General features: G+C 54.1%; 2 protein-coding genes across 2 annotated transcripts in view; one reads left to right on the forward strand and one right to left on the reverse strand.

The window, feature by feature from the left end:
* The window catches only part of LOC134983319 (gastrula zinc finger protein XlCGF17.1-like), a 50168-nt gene extending 46751 nt beyond the window's left edge, over positions 1-3417 (reverse strand). The window contains exon 1 of the mRNA XM_063949036.1: positions 3326-3417. Within this exon, the coding sequence (XP_063805106.1) occupies positions 3326-3417 (92 nt within the window). The remainder of the gene's footprint in view (positions 1-3325) is intronic.
* The window catches only part of LOC134983324 (uncharacterized), a 509434-nt gene that overhangs the window by 305094 nt on the left and 181172 nt on the right, over positions 1-23168 (forward strand). The window lies entirely within an intron of this gene.

Raw genomic sequence — 23168 nt, forward strand, 5'->3', positions numbered from 1 at the left:
TGGGGCCTTCCTGGCCTCACACCACGCAACATATTTTCACCAAATGCGGTGATTATGGTTTGCGGTTACTTCTTTCCTAGCTTTAATCAGCGTAGGAATGACTTCCTCCGGAATGTCCTTTTCCTTCAGGATCTGGCGTTCAACCGCCATGCCGTCAACGCAGCCGCGGTAAGTCTTGGAACAGACACGGACCCTGCTGCAGCAGGTCCTGTCTGAGCGGTAGAGGCCATGAGTCCTCTGAGATTATTTCTTGAAGTTCCTGTTACCAAGTTCTTCTTGGCCAATCCGGAACAATGAGTATAGTACTTACTCCTCTTTTCCTTAATATCCTCAGTACCTTGGGTATGAGAGGAAGAGGAAGGAACACATAAAACAGACTGGTACACCCACGGTGTCCCTAGAGCGTCCACAGCTATTGCCTGAGGGTCTCTCGACCTGGCGCAATATCTTTCTAGCTTTTTGTTTAGGCGGGACGCCATCATGTCCACCTGTGGCCTTTCCCAACGGTTTACAATCAGTTGGAAGACTTCTGTATGAAGTCCCCACTCTCCCGGGTGTAGGTCGTGTCTGCTGAGGAAGTCTGCTTCCCAGTTGTCCACTCCCGGAATGAACACTGCTGACAGTGCTAACACGTGATTTTCCACCCATCGGAGAATCCTTGTGGCTTCTGCCACGCCATCCTGCTTCTTGTGCCGCCCTGTCGGTTTACATGGGCGACTGCCGTAATGTTGTCTGATTGGATCAGTACTGGCTGGTTTTGAAGCAGGGTCTTGCCTGACTTAGGGCATTGTAAATGACCCTTAGTTCCAGAATATTTATGTGTATAGAAATCTCCAGATTTGACCATAGTCCCTGGAAATTTCTTCCCTGTGTGACTGCCCCCCAGCCTCGAAGGCTGGCATCCGTGGTCACCAGGACCCAGTCCTGTATGGCGAATCTGCGGCCCTCTTGAATATGAGCACTCTGCAGCCACCACAGCAGAGATAACCCTGTCTCCAAGGACCAGGGTATCAGCCGATGCATCTGAAGATGCAATCCGGGCCACTTGTCCAACAGGTCCCACTGAAAAGTTCTTGCATGGAACCTGCCGAATGGAATTGCTTCGTAGGAAGCTGCCATTTTTTCCAGGACTCGCGTGCAGTGATGCACCGACACCTGTTTTGGTTTCAGGAGGCCTCTAGAGATGACAGCTCCTTGGCTTTCTCCTCCGGGAAATCTCGGGGAATTTGCAAACTGCGTGAAGACTTCCTGATGAAGTCCCCACTCTCCCGGGTGGAGGTCGCTCCCGGAATGAACACTGCTAACAGTGCGCTTACTTGATTCTCCGCCCAGCGAAGAATTCTGGTGGCTTCTACCCTCGCCACCCTGCTCCTTGTGCCGCCTTGGCGGTTTACATGAGCCCCTGCGGTCTGACTGGATCAGAACCGGTTGGTCGCGAAGTAGGATCTCCGCTTGACTTCCAGGATATTGATGTGAAGGCAAGTCTGTTGACTTGACCACAAACCTTGGAAATTTCTTCCCTGCGTAACTGCCCCCCACCCTCGGAGGCTTGCATCTGTGGTAACCAGGACCCAGTCCTGAATGCCGAATCTGCGGCCCTCGAGAAGGTGAGCACTCCGCAGCCACCACATGGGAGACACCCTGGCCCTAGGGGATAGGGTGATTAACCGATGCATCTGAAGATGTGATCTGGACCACTTGTCTAGTAAGTCCCATTGGAAGGTCCTCGCATGGAACCTGTCGAAGGGGATGGCCTCGTATGATGCCACCATCCTTCCCAGGACTCGAGTGCAGATGCACCGACACCTGTTTTGGTTTTCAATAGATTCCTGACCAGTGTCATGAGCTCCTGAGCTCTCTCTATCGGGAGATAAACCCTTTTCTTGTCTGTGTCTAGGCGAGGCAGATGAGCTGTAGGAACAAACTGCGACTTTGGAATATATAGAATCCAGTCGTGTTGCCGTTTCACTTCCAGAGAAAGTGATACGCTGTCCAGCAACTGCTCTCTTGATCTCGTTTTTATGAGGAGATCATCCAAGTATGTGATAATAGTGACACCTTGCTTCCGCAGGAACACCATCATATCCGCCATTACCTTGGTGAAATTGGTAATGACAATCCCGTACCGCAATTCTGAGGTACGCCTGATGAGGTGGATAAATGGGGACCTGAAGGTATGCATCCCTTATGTCCCGATTCATGATAAAGTCTCCCCCTTTTCAGGCTTGCAATGACCGCTCTTAGCGATTCCATCTTGAACTTGAACCTTTTCAGGTATATGTTCAGGGATTTTAATTCAATATGTGTCTAACCGAACCGTCTGGTTTCGGGATTACAACATGGTCGAATAATAACACCCTCTTGTTTAAGGAGGGGACCATTGACCACCACCTGTTGAAGATACAATTTGTGAATTGCAGTTAACACTGGCTCCCTCTCTTGGGGGGAAGCCCGCCGGGCCATCGGTGAGGATGCATCCTCTCACAGTCCAGCCTGTAATCCTGTGACACAATTTCTATTGCCCAGTGATCTAACAGGGAGTGAACCCACTTGTGGCTGAACTTACGAAGGCGTGTCCCCATCGGGCTTAGCTCCGCCTGTGGAGCCCCAGCGACATGCGGTGGATTTTTGTAGAGGCCGGGGAGGACTTCTGTTCCTGGGGACTAGCTGTGTTGTACAGCTTCTTTTCCTCTGCCCCCGGCTCTGACAAGAAAGAATTCACCTCAGACTTTCTTGTTTCTTTATTCGAAAGCTGCATTTAATAATGTCGTGCTTTCCTAGGCTGTGTAGGAATATAGGGCAAACTAGCAGAATTACCCACTATAGCTGTGGAGACCAGGCCCGAGAACCTTTCTCCACTCAATCCTCAGCCTTCCATATGCCTCTTAAGTCGGCATCATCTGTCCAATGTATATTCTACCGGACATGTCAAGCAGAAACATAGCTTTGACTCTAGGACCCAGTATACTCATGTCCCTTTGGGCATGCTTTATAATTATATATCTATCACTTAAGACAGCATCTTAATATATTTATATGCATACTAGGGTCTCAATCTCTGCTGATAAGGTACCTGTCCACGCTGCAACAGCGCTATAAACCTATGCCGACACAATCGCCGGTCTGGGTAGTCTAATATAATGTGCACACTTTCTGCAGGATCCATGAGAATAGCTAGTGCAAACAGGACACCCAAGGGGAAGATTCTCAACACATCCGGGCCCTAGTGGGAAAAGGATACAACCTGAGAATTCTCTTGTGGGAAGCTGCCGTCTCTTGTCTGGAGATTCCCGCTCTTTTTCCTCATGAGAGGAGGGAAATTTACCTCAGCATTCTTCCCCTTAACATGTGTACTCTCGTGTCAGGGACAGACGAGTCATCAATGATATGCAAATCATCTTTTATTCCAATAATCATATTGAATATTTTTTAGCCCTCTTGGCTGTAACTTTGCATTATCATAGTCGACAGTGGAGTTAAACTCCGTGTCGATATCAGTGTTTGTCAATTTGGATAGTGAGCATAGAGAGACTCTGAAGGTCTCTGTGACATAGGGACAGACCAGGGTAGATTTCCTGTCTGTTCCCTAACCTTTTGTGCAATAAGTTTACCTCAGCACTTACACATATCCAAACAGGTGTCGGCGTTGTCGACGGAGACACCCTCCCACACACATATCCGCTCTCACCTCCTTAAAGGAGCCTTTTACCTCAGACATGTCGACACACGCGTACCGACACACCACACACACAGGGGATGCTCTATTTGAGGACAGTTCCCCCACAAGGCCCTTTGGAGAGACAGAGAGAGAGTATGCCAGCACACACCCCAGCGCTATATAACCCAGGGATTACACTACAACTCAGTGTTTACCCAGTAGCTGCTGTATATACAATTTTTGCGCCTAAATTTATGTCCCCCCCCTCTCTTTCCACCCTTTGTGTACCAGGATACTGCAGGGGAGAGCCTGGGGAGCGTCCTTCCAGCGGAGCTGTGAAGAAAAAATGGCGCCGGTGTGCTGAGGAAGAAGGCCCGGCCCCCTCAGCGGCGGGCTTCTATCCTTTTATGTAGTTTAATGGCGGGGGTTTTTACACATATACAGTGCTAGACTGTATTATGTGTGTTTTTATTGCTAAAAGGTAATCTAATTGCTGCCCAGGGCGCCCCCCCCCCCAGCGCCCTGCACCCACCAGTGACCGGAGCGTGTGGTGTGCTGTGGGAATAATGGCGCACAGCTGCAGTGCTGTGCGCTACCTTATTGAAGACCGGAGTCTTCAGCCGCCGATTTTCTCCTGGTTCTTCCGTCTTCTGGCTCTGCAAGGGGGGCGGCGGCGCGGCTCCGGGACCGGACGACCGAGGCTGGGCCTGTGTTCGATCCCTCTGGAGCTAATGGTGTCCAGTAGCCTTAGAAGCCCAAGCTAGCTGCAAGCAGGTAGGTTTGCTTCTCTCCCCTCAGTCCCACGTAGCAGTGAGTCTGTTGCCAGCAGGTCTCACTGTAAAATAAAAAAACCTAAAATATACTTTCTTTCTAGGAGCTCAGGAGAGCCCCTAGCGTGCAACCAGCTCGGCCGGGCACAAGATTCTAACTGAGGTCTGGAGGAGGGTCATAGTGGGAGGAGCCAGTGCACACCAGGTAGTCCTAAAGCTTTCTTTAGTTGTGCCCAGTCTCCTGCGGAGCCGCTATTCCCCATGGTCCTTACGGAGTTCCCAGCATCCACTAGGACGTCAGAGAAAAAACAAAACACTATAACAACATTTGAATACAGTCAGATTAAACTGAGGTGAAACAGTATAATATCAGTGTGATGAAACCACGCTTCACTGGGATGGTGGTTACCCTCTGTGGGATTCAATTCACTCGGGCAGATCAGAATATATATATATATATATAAATAAGTCTTTATTATGACAGCACACCACCATAAAATAGTCACATGTTACAGAGTAATTGGTAGCACGTATCCTCCAGCAGCCTCTTGCAGTCAGCATCCATAAGTAGCAATAATCTGTATCCTTACCACTACCTCTTGCTAGACAGTCATGTGTCCCCCAGCCTGGGGTACTGACTCACACTGACCCTGTCCTGGTAGGGTTTCCTCTGGTGGCACAGTGATGCCCAGCTCAGAGTGTTTCCTGCTGATGTCTGATTCACAGGATCCACCACAATAGACTCTCTTCCTTTGAGACCTGCTCTCCTTATATACCTGACTGGCAGCTCCCCTCTGGTGCCAATCAGTCTACTCAGGAGGTTGGGTCAGTATATCCCAAGGCTATTTCAGCCAGTATCCTGCTGTGGAGACCCATTGTACATCCTCTGGGAGTTCTAACCTAATTACCTCCCAGATGACCTGATGACCTAGATACATAACCTGGGCTGGCAGCTATCTTACCAGTCACTCAGTCATTGTTCTGATTACATTACCAGCAACACCTATCACACCTCACACAATGGACTCACATATGTGATACAAATGGTAATGAGCTACACATCTGCCTGGCTCTCCTCATGTCACACACTATGGCCTGTCCTGCTATAGTCACACAATATGGCAATTGTCTTTATATCTCCAATACATACCATATTGCAGGTAATAGCAAGGGCAATGAATACCTAATAACATGAAAATAAGAACTTACTCACCGGTAATTCTATTTCTCGTAGTCCGTAGTGGATGCTGGGAACTCCGAAAGGACCATGGGGAATAGCGGCTCCGCAGGAGACTGGGCACTCTAGAAAGCTTTAGGACTACCTGGTGTGCACTGGCTCCTCCCACTATGACCCTCCTCCAAGCCTCAGTTAGGACACTGTGCCCGGACGAGCGTACACAATAAGGAAGGATTTTGAATCCCGGATAAGACTCATACCAGCCACACCAATCACACCGTACAACTCGTGATATGAATCCCAGTTAACAGTATGAAACCACTGAGCCTCTCAACAGATGGCTCAACAATAACCCGATTTAGTTAACAATAACTATGTACAAGTATTGCAGATAAACCGCACTTGGGATGGGCGCCCAGCATCCACTACGGACTACGAGAAATAGAATTACCGGTGAGTAAATTCTTATTTTCTCTAACGTCCTAGTGGATGCTGGGAACTCCGAATGGACCATGGGGATTATACCAAAGCTCCCAAACAGGCGGGAGAGTGCGGATGACTCTGCAGCACCGAATGAGAGAACTCCAGGTCCTCCTCAGCCAGGGTATCAAATTTGTAGAATTTTGCAAACGTGTTTGCCCCTGACCAAGTAGCTGCTCGGCAAAGTTGTAAAGCCGAGACCCCTCGGGCAGCCGCCCAAGATGAGCCCACCTTCCTAGTGGAATGGGCATTTACAGATTTTGGCTGTGGCAGGCCTGCCACAGAATGAGCAAGCTGAATTGTACTACAAATCCAGCGAGCAATAGTCTGCTTAGAAGCAGGAGCACCCAGCTTGTTGGGTGCATACAGGATAAACAGCGAGTCAGATTTTCTGACTCCAGCCGTCCTGGAAACATATATTTTCAGGGCCCTGACAACGTCTAGCAACTTGGAGTCCTCCAAGTCCCTAGTAGCCGCAGGCACCACAATAGGCTGGTTCAGGTGAAATGCTGACACCACCTTTGGGAGAAATTGGGGACGAGTCCTCAATTCTGCCCTATCCATATGGAAAATCAGATAAGGGCTTTTACATGATAAAGCCGCCAATTCTGACACACGCCTGGCTGAAGCCAAAGCCAATAACATGACCACTTTCCACGTGAGATATTTCAGATCCACGGTTTTTAGTGGCTCAAACCAATGTGATTTTAAGAAACTCAACATCACGTTGAGATCCCAAGGTGCCACAGGAGGCACAAATGGGAGCTGAATATGCAGCACTCCTTTCACAAATGTCTGAACTTCAGGTACTGAAGCTAGTTCTTTTTGAAAGAAAAATCGACAGAGCCGAGATCTGTACTTTAATGGAGCCTAGTTTTAGGCCCATATTAACTCCTGCTTGCAGGAAATGCAGAAATCGACCTAGTTGAAATTCCTCTGTTGGGGCCTTTTCGGCCTCACACCATGCAACATACTTCCGCCATATGCGGTGATAATGATTTGCTGTAACCTCTTTTCTAGCTTTAATAAGCGTAGGAATGACTTCCTCCGGAATGCCCTTTTCCTTCAGGATCCGGCGTTCAACCGCCAAACGCAGCCGCGGTAAGTCTTGGAACAGACAGGGCCCCTGCTGTAGCAGGTCTTGTCTGAGCGGCAGAGACCACGGGTCCTCTGAGATCATCTCTTGAAGTTCCGGGTACCACGCTCTTCTTGGCCAATCCGGAACCACGAGAATTGTGTTTACACCTCGCTTTCTTATTATTCTCAATACCTTTGGTATGAGAGGTAGAGGAGGGAACACATAAACTGACTGGTACACCCACGGTGTCACTAGAGCGTCCACAGCTATCGCCTGAGGGTCTCTTGACCTGGCGCAATATCTCTCTAGTTTTTTGTTTAGGCGGGACCCCATCATGTCCACCTGTGGACGACCCCACTGATTTACAATCATTTGGAAGACTTCTGGATGAAGTCCCCACTCTCCCGGGTGGAGGTCGTGCCTGCTGAGAAAGTCTGCTTCCCAGTTGTCCACTCCCGGGATGAACACTGCTGACAGTGCTAGTACATGATTTTCCGCCCATCGGAGAATCCTTGTGGCTTCTGCCATTGCCATCCTGCTTCTTGTGCCGCCCTGTCGATTCACATGGGCGACTGCCGTGATGTTGTCTGACTGGATCAGCACCGGCTGGTGTAGGAGCAGGGATTTTGCTTGACTTAGGGCATTGTAAATGGCCCTTAGTTCCAGAATATTTATGTGAAGGGAAGTCTCCTGACTTGACCATAGTCCTTGGAAGTTTCTTCCCTTTGTGACTGCCCCCCAGCCTCGTAGGCTGGCATCCGTGGTCACCAGGACCCAGTCCTGTATGCCGAATCTGCGGCCCTCCAAAAGATGAGCACTCTGCAGCCACCACAGAAGAGACACCCTGGTTCTTGGGGACAGGGTTATCAAGCGATGCATCTGAAGATGCGATCCGGACCACTTGTCCAACAGGTCCCACTGAAAAATCCTGGCATGGAACCTGCCGAATGGAATTGCTTCGTAAGAAGCTACCATCTTTCCCAGGACCCGCGTGCAGTGATGCACCGATACCTGTTTTGGTTTTAGGAGGTCTCTGACTAGAGAAGACAACTCCCTGGCTTTCTCCTCCGGGAGAAACACTTTTTTCTGGACTGTGTCCAGAATCATTCCCAGGAACATTAGACGTGTCGTCGGGACCAGCTGTGACTTTGGGATATTCAGAATCCAGCCGTGCTGGCGCAGCACTTCCTGAGATAGTGCTACTCCCACTAACAACTGTTCCTTGGATCGTGCCTTTATTAGGAGATCGTCCAAGTATGGGATAATTAAAACTCCCTTTTTTCGAAGGAGTATCATCATTTCCGCCATAACCTTGGTAAATACCCTCGGTGCCGTGGAGAGTCCAAACGGCAGCGTCTGGAATTGGTAATGGCAATCCTGTACCACAAATCTGAGGTACTCCTGGTGAGGATGGTAAATGGGGACATTCAGGTAAGCATTCTTGATGTCCAGGGATACCATGTAATCCCCCTCCTCCAGGCTTGCAATAACCGCCCTGAGCGATTCCATCTTGAACTTGAATTTTTGTATGTATGTGTTCAAGGATTTCAAATTTAAAATGGGTCTCACCGAACCGTCCGGTTTCGGCACCACAAATAGTGTGGAATAGTAACCCCGGCCTTGTTGAAGTAGGGGTACCTTGATTATCACCTGCTGGGAATACAGCTTGAGAATCGCTGCTAGCACTGCCTCCCTGTCTGAGGGAGCAATCGGCAAGGCAGATTTTAGGAACCGGTGGGGTGGAGCCGCCTCGAATTCTAGCTTGCACCCCTGAGATACTATTTGAAGGATCCAGGGATCCACCTGTGAGCGAGCCCACTGATCGCTGAAATTCATGAGGCGGGCCCCCACCGTACCTGGCTCCGCCTGTGGAGCCCCGTCGTCATGCGGCGGACTTGGAAGAGGAAGCGGGGGGAGGACTTTTGCTCCTGGGAACCTGCTGTTTGTTGCAGCCTTTTTCCCCTACCTCTGCCTCTAGACAGAAAAGAGCCTCCTTTTCCCCGCTTGTTTTTCTGGGTCCGAAAGGACTGAACCTGATAAAATGGCGCCTTCTTAGGCTGTGAGGGGACATGGGGTAAAAATGCTGACTTCCCAGACGTTGCTGTGGGAACTAGGTCGGAGAGACCATCCCCAAATAATTCCTCCCCCTTATAAGGCAAAACTTCCATGTGCCTTTTGGAATCTGCATCTCCAGTCCACTGGCGAGTCCATAAGCATCTCCTAGCAGAGATGGACAATGCACTTATTTTAGATGCCAGCCGGCAGACTTCCCTCTGTGCATCTCTCATATATAAGACTGAGTCTTTGATATGGTCAATTGTTAGCAGAATCGTGTCTCTGTCTAGTGTGTCAATATTTTCTGACAGTTTATCCGACCACGCAGCGGCAGCACTGCACATCCAAGCTGACGCAATAGCTGGTCTAAGTATAATGCCTGAGTGTGTATATACAGACTTCAGGATCGCCTCCTGCTTTCTATCAGCAGGTTCCTTAAGGGCGGCCGTATCCTGAGACGGTAGTGCCACCTTTTTAGACAAACGTGTGAGCGCTTTATCCACTCTAGGAGGTGTTTCCCAACGTAACCTATCCTCTGGCGGGAAAGGGAACGCCATTAGTACCTTCTTAGGAATTACCAATTTCTTATCAGGGGAAGCCCACGCTTCTTCACACACTTCATTTAATTCATCTGACGGGGGAAAAAATAAGAATTTACTTACCGATAATTCTATTTCTCATAGTCCGTAGTGGATGCTGGGGACTCCGTCAGGACCATGGGGAATAGCGGGCTCCGCAGGAGACAGGGCACAAAAGCAAGCTTTTAGGATCACATGGTGTGTACTGGCTCCTCCCCCTATGACCCTCCTCCAAGCCTCAGTTAGGTACTGTGCCCGGACGAGCGTACACAATAAGGAAGGATCTTGAATCCCGGGTAAGACCCAAACCAGCCACACCAATCACACCGTACAACTTGTGATCTGAACCCAGTTAACAGTATGATAACAATGAAGTAGCCTCTAAAAAAGATGGCTCACAACAATAATAACCCGATTTTTGTAACAATAACTATGTACAAGTAATGCAGACAATCCGCACTTGGGATGGGCGCCCAGCATCCACTACGGACTACGAGAAATAGATTTATCGGTAAGTAAAATCTTATTTTCTCTAACGTCCTAGTGGATGCTGGGGACTCCGTCAGGACCATGGGGAATAGCGGCTCCGCTATAACTTCCCCTGGCGTTACTGTATAATGCCCCATTCCCAGCAGTCACCTCTCCAGTCATCACCCAGACACATCCCCTGGTGTTACTGTATAATCTCCCATTCCCTGCAGTCACCTCTCCAGTCATCACCCAGACACATCCCTCGGTGTTACTGTATAATGTCCCATTCCCAGCAGTCACCTCTCCAGTCATCACCCAGACACATCCTCTGGTGTTACTGTATAATGTCCCATTCCCAGCAGTCACCTCTCCAGTCATCACCCAGACACTTCCCCTGGTGTTACTGTATAATGTCCAATTCCCAGCAGTCACCTCTCCAGTCATCACCCAGACACATCCCCCGGTGTTACTGTATAATGTCCCATTCCCAGCAGTCACCTCTCCAGTCAGCAGCTGAATGATCTTGTTGGTGAGTTCCAGGATCTTCTGGTCATTGTCTCTCATGTATCAGTGAGTGAGGTGGAGGCACCGGGAAGGGGCTCTGGGTCCTGCTACGTCCTCCTGACACGTGGGGATAGCTGGGCGTCTTCTTCACTACTGTGTATTCCTGTGAAATGCGGGAGACACCAAATATCATTGTATACACTCCCAGATCTCATCACCTCCCCAGTCATGTCCCTGTATTATTACTATAGATATAAGTGATGTCACTGTGACACTCCCAGATCCCCTCACCTCCCCAGTCATGTCCCTGTATTACTACTATAGATATAAGTGATGTCACTGTGACACCCCCAGATCCCCTCACCTCCCCAGTCATGTCCCTGTATTACTACTATAGATATAAGTGATGTCACTGCGACACCCCCAGATCCCCTCACCTCCCCAGTCATGTCCCTGTATTACTACTATAGATATAAGTGATGTCACTGTGACACTCCCAGATCAACTCACCTCCCCAGTCATGTCCCTGTATTATTACTATAGATATAAGTGATGTCACTGTGACACTCCCAGATCTCATCACCTCCCCAGTCATATCCCTGTATTATTACTATAGATATAAGTGATGTCACTGTGACACTCCCAGATCCCCTCACCTCAAGAAGGGCAGCAGGAGACAGGCTGTCAGAAGGTGAAGTGGCAGCAGGGGCAGACGGGGTGGCATATTAAGGGTCGGCAGGAAACAGACTGGGGGCAGCAGGAAAGGGTGGTAGTAGAAGACAGGCAGCAGCAAGTGAGGTAGTAGGATGGGGGGAGGTGGTAGGTGAGGAGGGGTTGCAGTAGAGACGGGTAATGGCAGGCAGGGGGCTGAATGTGTGTGGGGAGGGGGGCAAGACAATGGTCAGCAGGTGAGGAAGGGAGCAGGTGAGGGGGTCAACAGGAGACAGGTGGGGAGCGGCTGGAGACTGGGAAGGGACAGGTAGGGGGCAGCAGAAAGTGCTGGCAGGGGGCCACAGGTAAGGGGGGGTTGCAGGGCGAGATAGGATACGGCAGCCATTATCTGGAGAATGAGAGCGGCAGGAGAGACGGGTGGGGATGCTGTTCGCGTCTGCCAGTCTTGTAAATGTCCCTCCAAAAATGGTCTCCATCTCCTCTAGAAACAGTCTGATGTGTCTGCTCTGAGGCGATGGCCATTTTGGGTGAGACACTTTCAACATTATCCCATGCGGAAAGCCAGACATGGAATACTGTCTCAAAGAGACCGCGGCCGCATGCGCCCCGTGCGATTGCACAGATCACCTAGCCCTAGATATGGCTCTGGTGGCAGAAGACTGGGGTGCGGCAGGAGATAGGTGAAGGGGCAACAGGAGAATGACAAAGAGCGGTAGGTTAGAAGGGCAGCAGGGACAGACATTGGGCAGCAGGTGAGGGACAGACAGGGCAGCAGGTGAGGGGGCATTAGGAGATTGTCAGAGGCAGCAGGAGAGGGGGCATTAGGAGAATGTAAAGGCAGCAGGTGACAGTTGGGCAGCAGGTAAGGGGGCATTAGGAGAATGTCAGGGGCAGCAGGTGACAGACAGGGGGCCGCAGGCAAGGGGGCATTAGGAGAATGTAGGAGCAGCAGGTGAGGGGGCATTAGGAAAATGTCAGGGGCAGCAGGTGAGGGGGCATTAGGAGAATGTAGGGTTAGCAGGTGACAGACAGGGTGTAGCAGGTGAGGGGGTATTAGGAGAATGTAAGGGCAGCAGGTGAGGGGTATTAGGAGAATGTTGGGGCAGTAGGTGACAGACAGGGGTATTGGGAGAACGTCAGAGGCAGTAGGTGACAGACAGGGGTATTGGGAGAACGTCAGAGGCAGCAGGTGAGGGGGCATTAGGAGAACGTCAGAGGCAGCAGGTGAGGGGGCATTAGGAGAACGTCAGAGGCAGCAGGTGAGGGGGCATTAGGAGAACGTCAGAGGCAGCAGGTGAGGGGGCATTAGGAGAACGTCAGAGGCAGCAGGTGAGGGGGCATTAGGAGAACGTCAGAGGCAGCAGGTGAGGGGGCATTAGGAGAACGTCAGAGGCAGCAGGTGAGGGGGCATTAGGAGAACGTCAGAGGCAGCAGGTGAGGGGGCATTAGGAGAACGTCAGAGGCAGCAGGTGAGGGGGCATTAGGAGAACGTCAGAGGCAGCAGGTGAGGGGGCATTAGGAGAACGTCTGAGGCAGCAGGTGAGGGGGTATTAGGAGAGGTTGGGGCAGGAGAGTGGGTATTAGCAGAGGTTGGGGGCAGGAGAGGGGGTATTAGGAGAGGTTGGGGGCAGGAGAGGGGGTATTAGGAGAGGTTGGGGGCAGGAGAGGGGGTATTAGGAGAGGTTGGGGGCAGGAGAGGGGGTATTAGGAGAGGTTGGGGGCAGGAGGGCGGGAATTAGGAGCGGATGGGGCAGGAGGGCGGGAATTAGGAGCAGATGGGGCAGGAGGGCGGGAATTAGGAGCGGATGGGGCAGGAAAGGGGGTATTAGGAGAGGTTGGGGGCAGGAGAGGGGGTATTATGAGAGGTTGGGGGCAGGAATTAGGAGCGGATGGGGCAGGAGAGGGGGTATTAGGAGAGGTTGGGGGCAGGAGAGGGGGTATTAGGAGAGGATGGAGGCAGGAGAGGGGGTATTAGGAGAGGTTGGGGCAGGAGAGGGGGTATTAGGAGAGGTTGGGGCAGGAGAGGGGGTATTAGGAGAGGTTGGGGCAGGAGAGGGGGTATTAGGAGAGGTTGGAGCAGGAGACAGGTGGGATGAGGGAACAATACCTTGAGGATGAGTGCGGCAGCCGGCAGATCACAGCCGGAAGTGAGGATTGCACACACAGGAAGCGCCAGTGGTTGGGCGGAGCTACACTCAGGAAAGAGGTTTACCTGCAGTCAGGTATTGGTACCAAGCGCAGGGGGTTATGGGTAAACACAACGCTAAAGATTATTGGCGGTAAAATGGGCGGAGCTAACAGAGTGACGGTCGCTGCAGCCAACAGACGAGTGTGTGGGCGGAGCTGTGACGATGTCCGCAGCCGTTGGAGGTAAGAATGGGCGGAGCTAACAGAGTGACGGGCGTACAAGCCAATGCACGTGAGAGTGGGCGGAGGTAACTGAGTGACGGGTGCCGCAGCCAATAGACGAGAGAGTGAGCGGAGCTAACAGTGACGGTCCTGGCAGCAAATAGCCGATATAGTGGGCGGAGCTAACTGAGTGACGGGTGCCTCAGCCTATGGGCGGGAGCGGGCGTGGAGCAGCGTGCGTGAGGCTGGGAGAGTGGGCGGGGCTCAGGGCAGCTGAGTGACTCCGGCAGCTGTATCGTCTCGTGCATTCTCCTCCGCTGTCCCTACCCATAATCCACCGCGCTTCGTCCCGCCCACTATCTGCTAGCAAGCCTCGTTCCTGTGTGTAACCCCGCCCACCCAGCTCTCTGCTGTCGCTCTCATTCCCAAGGTAACTCTTTCCTAGCCCCTCCCCCTCACCTACTGCCCCCTGTCTCCTGCCTACCCCCACACCTACTGCCCCCTGTCCCCCCTCACCTGCTGCCCCCATTCTCCTGCCTCCCCCTCACCCACTGCCCCCATTCTCCTGCCTCCCCCTCACCTACTGCCCCTCTGTCTCCCCCCACATCTACTGCCCCCTGTCCCCCCTCACCTACTGCCCCAATTCTCCTGCCTCCCCCTCACCTACTGCCCCCTGTCTCCCCCTCACCTACTGCCCCCGTCTCCCTCTCACCTACTGCCCCCATTCTCCTGCCTCCCCCTCACCTACTGCCCCATCTCCTGCCTCCCCCTCACCTACTGCCCACTGTCTCCTTCCCCCATCACCTACTAGTACTGCCCCCGTCTCCCTCTCACCTACTGCCCCGTCTCCTGCCTCCCCCTCACCTACTGCCCCATCTCCTGCCTCCCCCTCACCTACTGCCCACTGTCTCCTTCCCCCATCACCTACTGCGCCCGTCTCCCTCTCACCTACTGCCCCGTCTCCTGCCTCCCCCTCACCTACTGCCCCATCTCCTGCCTCCCCCTCACCTACTGCCCACTGTCTCCTTCCCCCCTCACCTATTGCCCCATCTCCTGTCTCCCCCTCACCAACTGCCCCCGTCTCCCTCTCACCTACTGCCCCGTCTCCCTCTCACCTACTGCCCCCTGTCTACTGCCTCCCTCTCATCTACTGCCCCATCTCCTGCCTCCCCCTCACCTACTGCCCCATCTCCTGCCTCCCTCTCACCTACTGCCCCATCTCCTGCCTCCCTCTCACCTACTGCCCCATCTCCTGCCTCCCCCTCACCTACTGCCCCCTGTCTCCTTCCCCCCTCACATACTGCCCCGTCTCACCTACTGCCTCCCCCACATCTACTGCCCCCCTGTCTCCTGCCTCCCCCTCACCTACTGCCCTCCTGCCACCCTGTCTCCTGCCTCCCCCTCACCTACTGCCCCGTCTCCTGCCTCCCCCTCACCTACTGCCCCGTCTCCTGTCTCCCCCTCACCTACTGCCCCATCTCCTGCCTCCCCCTCACCTACTGCCCCGTCTCCTTCCCCCCTCACGTACTGCCCCGTCTCACCTACTGCCTCCCCCACATCTACTGCCCCCCTGTCTCCTGCCTCCCCCTCACCTACTGCCCCGTCTCCTGCCTCCCTCTCACCTACTGCCCCCTGTCTCCTGCCTCCCCCTCACCTACTGCACCCCTTGTCTCCTGCCCCCCTCAAGTACTGCCTCCCTGTCTCCCCCTCACCTACTGCCCCCCTGTCTCCCCCTCACCAACTGCCCCCGTCTTCTGTCTCCCTCTCACCCACTGCCCCCCGTCTCCCTCTCACTTACTGCCCCGTCTCCTGCTCCCCCTCACCTACTACCCCCCTTGTCTCCTACCCCCCTCAAGTACTGCCTCCCCCTCACCTACTGCCCCCCTGTCTCCCCCTCACCTACTGCCCCCGTCTTCTGTCTCCCTCTCACCTACTGCCCCCGTCTCCCCCTCACCTACTGCCCCATGTCTCCTGCCTCCCCCTCACTTACTGCCCTCCTGCCTCCCCCTCACTTACTGCCCCTGTCTCCTTCCCCCCTCACGTACTGCCCCGTCTCACCTACTGCCTCCCCCACATCTATTGCCCCCCTGTCTCCTGCCTCCCCCTCACCTACTGCCCTCCTGCCTCCCTGTCTCCTGCCTCTCCCTCACCTACTGCCCCGTCTTCTGCCTCCCCCTCACCTACTGCCTCGTCTCCTCACCTACTGCCTCCCCCACATCTACTGCCCCACTTGTCTCCTGCCTCCCCCTCACCTACTGCCCATGTCTCCTGCCTCCCCCTCACCTACTGCCCATGTCTCCTGCCTCCCCCTCACCTACTGCCCCGTCTCCTGCCTCCCCCTCACCTACTGCCCCGTCTCCTGCCTCCCCCTCACCTACTGCCCCGTCTCCTGCCTCCCCCTCACCTACTGCCCCGTCTCCTGCCTCCCCCTCACCTACTGCCCGTCTCCTGCCTCCCCCTCACCTACTGTCCCATCTCCTGCCTCCCCCTCACCTACTGCCCCCTGTCTCCTTCCCCCCTCACGTACTGCCCCGTCTCACCTACTGCCTCCCCCACATATACTGCCCCCTGTCTCCTGCCTCCCCCTCACCTACTGCCCCGTCTCCTGCCTCCCTCTCACCTACTGCCCCCGTCTTCTGTCTCCATCTCACCTACTGCCCCCCGTCTCCCTCTCACCTACTGCCCCCTGTCTCCTGCCCCCCCTCAAGTACTGCCTCCCTGTCTCCCCCTCACCTACTGCCCCCCTCTCACCTACTGCCCCCTGTCTCCTGCCCCCCTCAAGTACTGCCTCCCTGTCTCCCCCTCACCTACTGCCCCCCTGTCTCCCCCTCACCAACTGCCCCCGTCTTCTGTCTCCCTCTCACCTACTGCCCCCCGTCTCCCTCTCACTTACTGCCCCGTCTCCTGCTCCCCCTCACCTACTACCCCCCTTGTCTCCTACCCCCCTCAAGTACTGCCTCCCCCTCACCTACTGCCCCCCTGTCTCCCCCTCACCTACTGCCCCCGTCTTCTGTCTCCCTCTCACCTACTGCCCCCGTCTCCCCCTCACCTACTGCCCCGTCTCCTGCCTCCCCCTCACCTACTGCCCTCCTGCCTCCCCCTCACTTACTGCCCCCTGTCTCCTTCCCCCCTCACGTACTGCCCCGTCTCACCTACTGCCTCCCCCACATCTACTGCCCCCCTGTCTCCTGCCTCCCCCTCACCTACTGCCCTCCTGCCTCCCTGTCTCCTGCCTCTCCCTCACCTACTGCCCCGTCTTCTGCCTCCCCCTCACCTACTGCCCCGTCTCCTGCCTCCCCCTCACCTACTGCCTCGTCTCCTCACCTACTGCCTCCCCCACATCTACTGCCCCACTTGTCTCCTGCCTCCCCCTCACCTACTGCCCATGTCTCCTGCCTCCCCCTCACCTACTGCCCCGTCTCCTGCCTCCCCCTCACCTACTGCCCCGTCTCCTGCCTCCCCCTCACCTACTGCCCCGTCTCCTGCCTCCCCCTCACCTACTGCCCCGTCTCCTGCCTCCCCCTCACCTACTGCCCCGTCTCCTGCCTCCCCCTCACCTACTGCCCCCTGTATCCTTCCCCCCTCACGTACTGCCCCGTCTCACCTACTGCCTCCCCCACATCTACTGCCCCCCTGTCTCCTGCCTCCCCCTCACCTACTGCCCCGTCTCCTGCCTCCCTCTCACCTACTGCCCCCGCCTTCTGTCTCCATCTCACCTACTGCCCCCCGTCTCCCTCTCACCTACTGCCCCCTGTCTCCTGCCCCCCTCAAGTACTGCCTCCCTGTCTCCCCCTCACCTACTGCCCCCCTGTCTCCCCCTCACCAACTGCCCCCGTCTTCTGTCTCCCTCTCACCTACTGCCCCCCGTCTCCCTCTCACTTACTGCCCCGTCTCCTGCTCCCCCTCACCTACTACCCCCCTTGTCTCCTACCCCCCTCAAGTACTGCCTCCCCCTCACCTACTGCCCCCCTGTCTCCCCCTCACCTACTGCCCCCGTCTTCTGTCTCCCTCTCACCTACTGCCCCCGTCTCCCCCTCACCTACTGCCCCGTCTCCTGCCTCCCCCTCACCTACTGCCCTCCTGCCTCCCCCTCACTTACTGCCCCCTGTCTCCTTCCCCCCTCACGTACTGCCCCGTCTCACCTACTGCCTCCCCCACATCTACTGCCCCCCTGTCTCCTGCCTCCCCCTCACCTACTGCCCTCCTGCCTCCCTGTCTCCTGCCTCTCCCTCACCTACTGCCCCGTCTTCTGCCTCCCCCTCACCTACTGCCCCGTCTCCTGCCTCCCCCTCACCTACTGCCTCGTCTCCTCACCTACTGCCTCCCCCACATCTACTGCCCCACTTGTCTCCTGCCTCCCCCTCACCTACTGCCCATGTCTCCTGCCTCCCCCTCACCTACTGCCCCGTCTCCTGCCTCCCCCTCACCTACTGCCCCGTCTCCTGCCTCCCCCTTACCTACTGCCCCGTCTCCTGCCTCCCCCTCACCTACTGCCCCGTCTCCTGCCTCCCCCTCACCTACTGCCCCGTCTCCTGCCTCCCCTCACCTACTGCCCCCTGTCTCCTTCCCCCCTCACGTACTGCCCCGTCTCACCTACTGCCTCCCCCACATCTACTGCCCCCCTGTCTCCTGCCTCCCCCTCACCTACTGCCCCGTCTCCTGCCTCCCTCTCACCTACTGCCCCCGTCTTCTGTCTCCATCTCACCTACTGCCCCCCGTCTCCCTCTCACTTACTGCCCCCTGTCTCCTGCCCCCCTCAAGTACTGCCTCCCTGTCTCCCCCTCACCTACTGTCTCCCCCTCACCAACTGCCCCGTCTTCTGTCTCCCTCTCACCTACTGCCCCCCGTCTCCCTCTCACTTACTGCCCCGTCTCCTGCTCCCCCTCACCTACTACCCCCCTTGTCTCCTACCCCCCTCAAGTATTGCCTCCCCCTCACCTACTGCCCCCGTCTCCCCCTCACCTACTGCCCCCGTCTTCTGTCTCCCTCTCACCTACTGCCCCCGTCTCCCCCTCACCTACTGCCCCCTGTCTCCTGCCTCCCCCTCACCTACTGCCCTCCTGCCTCCCCCTCACTTACTGCCCCCTGTCTCCTTCCCCCCTCACGTACTGCCCCGTCTCACCTACTGCCTCCCCCACATCTACTGCCCCCCTGTCTCCTGCCTCCCCCTCACCTACTGCCCTCCTGCCTCCCTGTCTCCTGCCTCTCCCTCACCTACTGCCCCGTCTTCTGCCTCCCCCTCACCTACTGCCCCGTCTCCTGCCTCCCCCTCACCTACTGCCTCCCCCACATCTACTGCCCCACTTGTCTCCTGCCTCCCCCTCACCTACTGCCCATGTCTCCTGCCTCCCCCTCACCTACTGCCCATGTCTCCTGCCTCCCCCTCACCTACTGCCCATGTCTCCTGCCTCCCCTTCACCTACTGCCCCGTCTCCTGCCTCCCCCTCACCTACTGCCCCGTCTCCTGCCTCCCCCTCACCTACTGTCCCATCTCCTGCCTCCCCCTTACCTACTGCCCCGTCTCCTTCCCCCCTCACGTACTGCCCCGTCTCACCTACTGCCTCCCCCACATCTACTGCCCCCCTGTCTCCTGCCTCCCCCTCACCTACTGCCCCGTCTCCTGCCTTCCTCTCACCTACTGCTCCCGTCTTCTGTCTCCATCTCACCTACTGCCCCCCGTCTCCCTCTCACCTACTGCCCCCTGTCTCCTGCCCCCCTCAAGTACTGCCTCCCTGTCTCCCCCTTACCTACTGCCCCCCTGTCTCCCCTTCACCAACTGCCCCCGTCTTCTGTCTCACTCTCACCTACTGCCCCCCTTGTCTCCTGTCTCCCCCTCACCTACTGCCTCCCCCTCACCTACTGCTTCCCTGCCTCCACCTCACCTACTGCTTCCGTCTCCTACCTCCCCCTCACCTACTGCCTCCCTGTCTCCTTCTCACCTACTGCCTCCCCCTCACCTACTGCTTCCCTGTCTCCTGCCTCCCCCTCACCTACTGCCTCCCTGCCTCCACCTCACCTACTGCTTCCGTCTCCTACCTCCCCCTCACCTACTGCCTCCCTGTCTCCTTCTCACCTACTGCCTCCCTGTCTCCTGCCTCCCCCTCACTCACATCCCCCCTGTCTCCTGCCTGCCCCTCATCTACTGCCCCCTGTCTCCTGCCTCCCCCTCTTCCCCCTGTCATCCCCTCACCTACTGCCCCTCCTGTCTCCCTCTCACCTACTGCCCTGTTTCCTGCCTCCCCCACATCTACTGCCCCGTCTCCTGCCTCCCCTTCATCTACTGTCCCTTTGTCTCCTGCCTCGCCCTCTGCCCCCCCGTCATCCCCTCACCTACTGCCCCCCTGGTCGCCCACCTCTCCCTGACCCACTGCCCCCTGTCTCCTGCCTGCCCCTCCCCCACCTCTCCCCTCCTTCCTACCCTTCACCTACTGCCCCATCTCCTGCCTCCCCCTCGCCTACTGCCTCCCTATCTCCCCCTCACCTACTGCCCCCTGTCTCCCCCTCACCTTCACCCACTGCCCCTCTGTCTCCTGACTCCCCCCTCATCTACTGCCTCCCTGTCTCCCCATCATATACTGCCCATCTACTGCCTCCCCTCATCTACTGCCTCCCTTTTCACCTACTGCCTCCTGTCTCCTGCCTCCCCCTCATTACTTAGTGTTACATATTTACTATGTTATATATGCAATCTGTGTTATGTATTCTGTTTATTCCTAGGCATTCCAGCTGTTAGGAGCCAGAGTCCCTAACTGATTCCCAGAGGATGGAAAAGGACAGGGGTCACAGGACTGAAAGGATAATTAATATCACCCTGGAGATCATCTACCTGCTGACTGGGGAGGTGAGGCGATCTGGGAGCGTCACAGTGACGTCACTTATATCTATAGTAATAATACAGGGACATGACTGGGGAGGTGAGGGGATCTGGGAGTGTCACAGTGACATCACTTATATCTATAGTAATAATACAGGGACATGACTGGGGAGGTAAGGGGGTTTGGGAATATTACCATGTCGTCACTTATATCTATAGCAATAATACAGGGATGTGAGGGGATCTGGGAGCGTCACAGTGACGTCACTTATATCTATAGTAATAATACAGGGACATGACTGGGGAGGTGATGGAATCTGGGAGTGTCACAGTGACATCACTTATATCTATAGTAATAATACAGAGTCATGACTGGGGAGGTTAGCGGATTTGGGAGCTATACAGTGACATTACTTTTATCTTTAGTAGTAATACAGGGACATGACTGGGAAGGTGAGGGGATCCGGGAGCATTACAGTGATGTCACTAATATCTATAGTTATAATACAGGGACATGACTGGGGACGTGACAGAATCGGTGCGTCACAGTTACATCACATATCTATAGTAATAATACAGGGACATGACTGGGGAGGTGAGGGGATATGGAAGCGTCACTGTGATGTCACATATATCTATAGTAATGATACAGGGACATGACTGGGGAGGTGAGGGGATCTAGAAGCGATACTGTGATGTAACTTATATCTATAGTAATAATACAGGGACGTGACTAGGGAGGTGAGGGGATCTGGGAGCATCTCAGTGATGTCCCTTTTATCTATAGTAATAATTCAGGGACATGACTGGGGAGGTAAGGAGAACTGGGAGCGTCACCGTGACATCACATATCTATAGTAATAATACAGGGACATGACTTGGGAGGTGAGGGGATCTGGGAGTGTCACAGTGACATCACATATATCTATAGTAATAATGCAGGGACATGACTGGGGAGGTGAGGGGATCTGGGAGCGTCACAGTGACCTAACTTATAGCTATAGTAATAAAACAGGGACCTGACTGGGGAGGTGATGGAATCTCGGAGCGTCACAGTAACCTAACGTATATCTATAGTAATAATACAGGGACATGACTGGGGAGGATGAGGGGATCTGGGAGTGTCACAGTGACATCACTTATATCTATAGTAATAATACAGGGACATGAGTGGGGAGGTGAGGGAATATGGTAGCGTAACTGTAACATCACTTATTTTTAGTAATGATACAGGGACATGACTGGGGAGGTGAGGGGATCTGGGATTGTCACTGTGACATCACTTATATCTTTTGTAATAATACGAGAACATGACGGGAGGTGAGGGGATCTGGGAGCGTCACTGTGAATTCACAAATCTATAGTAATAATGCAAGGACATGACGGGGGTAAGGTGATCTGGGAGTGGCACAGTGATGTTACTTTTATCTATAATAATACAGGGACATGACTGGGGAGGTGAGGGAATCTGGGAGTTTCATAGTGACGTCACTTATATTTATAGTAATAATACAAGGACATGACTGTGGAGGTGAGGGGATCTGGGAGCGTCAATGTGACATCACATATCTATAGTAATAATACAGGGTCATGACTGGGGAGGTTAGCGGATCTGGGAGCTATACAGTGACATTACTTTTATCTTTAGTAGTAATACAGGGACATGACTGGGAAGGTGAGGGGATCCGGGAGCATTACAGTGACGTCGCTAATATCTATAGTTATTATACAGGGACATGACTGGGGAGGTGACAGGATCGGTCCGTCACAGTTACATCACATATCTATAGTAATAATACAGGGACATGACTGGGGAGGTGAAGGGATTTTGGAGCTTCATAGTGACGTCACTTATATCTATAGTAATAATAAAGGGACATGACTGGGGAGTGATAAAGCTAAATATTTATCTTATTTAAAACCCTTTAAGAGGTCTAAAAACACTGTACGCTATTGACGTATGGAGTACCGTAAGGGTACGCACGTTGCGTAGCAATCGCTTAGCCGTAGTCGAGACGCTCAAGCGTCACGTTCGCTCACGGCCAAGAGATCACAGGCAGGCACGCTATTGGCTGCCGACTAAAGTAATGGTTCGCTATAGCGTAGCGGACGCTCGGGACCACGAGGAGATCACCAGCGGCGCTGACGCTCACAATGTTAAACCTTTATGTGTAAACCATGAACAATGTATTATACAGGAAAACCTTAGTGTAGTGATAGAGTGTAGATGCAACACAGTGTAACCTTATTAGCTTAAAAGCTGTTCGAGCATCACCGACGCTCTGAGAATACTTAGCACTATAAGAAATACACAAATACTGGGCTTAGGGTCTAACGCCTTATATGAATGTTATACTTGAAAAAAGAATAATACAATACAAGTCATACACTACAATATAACATAGACTAACTAACCAGATAACTACACAGGAAATACAATACAATACAATTACGTTTAAGGGAAAATGAGAGAGAAAGAGGAAGAGAGAGAGAGAGAGAGATATGGCTCACAATAACAATAAAGACAATATGATTGCGGAGAAAACTTACGCACAAGGGGAA

This window comes from Pseudophryne corroboree, assembly GCF_028390025.1.
Source record: "Pseudophryne corroboree isolate aPseCor3 chromosome 3 unlocalized genomic scaffold, aPseCor3.hap2 SUPER_3_unloc_12, whole genome shotgun sequence".
Lineage (NCBI taxonomy): Eukaryota > Metazoa > Chordata > Amphibia > Anura > Myobatrachidae > Pseudophryne > Pseudophryne corroboree.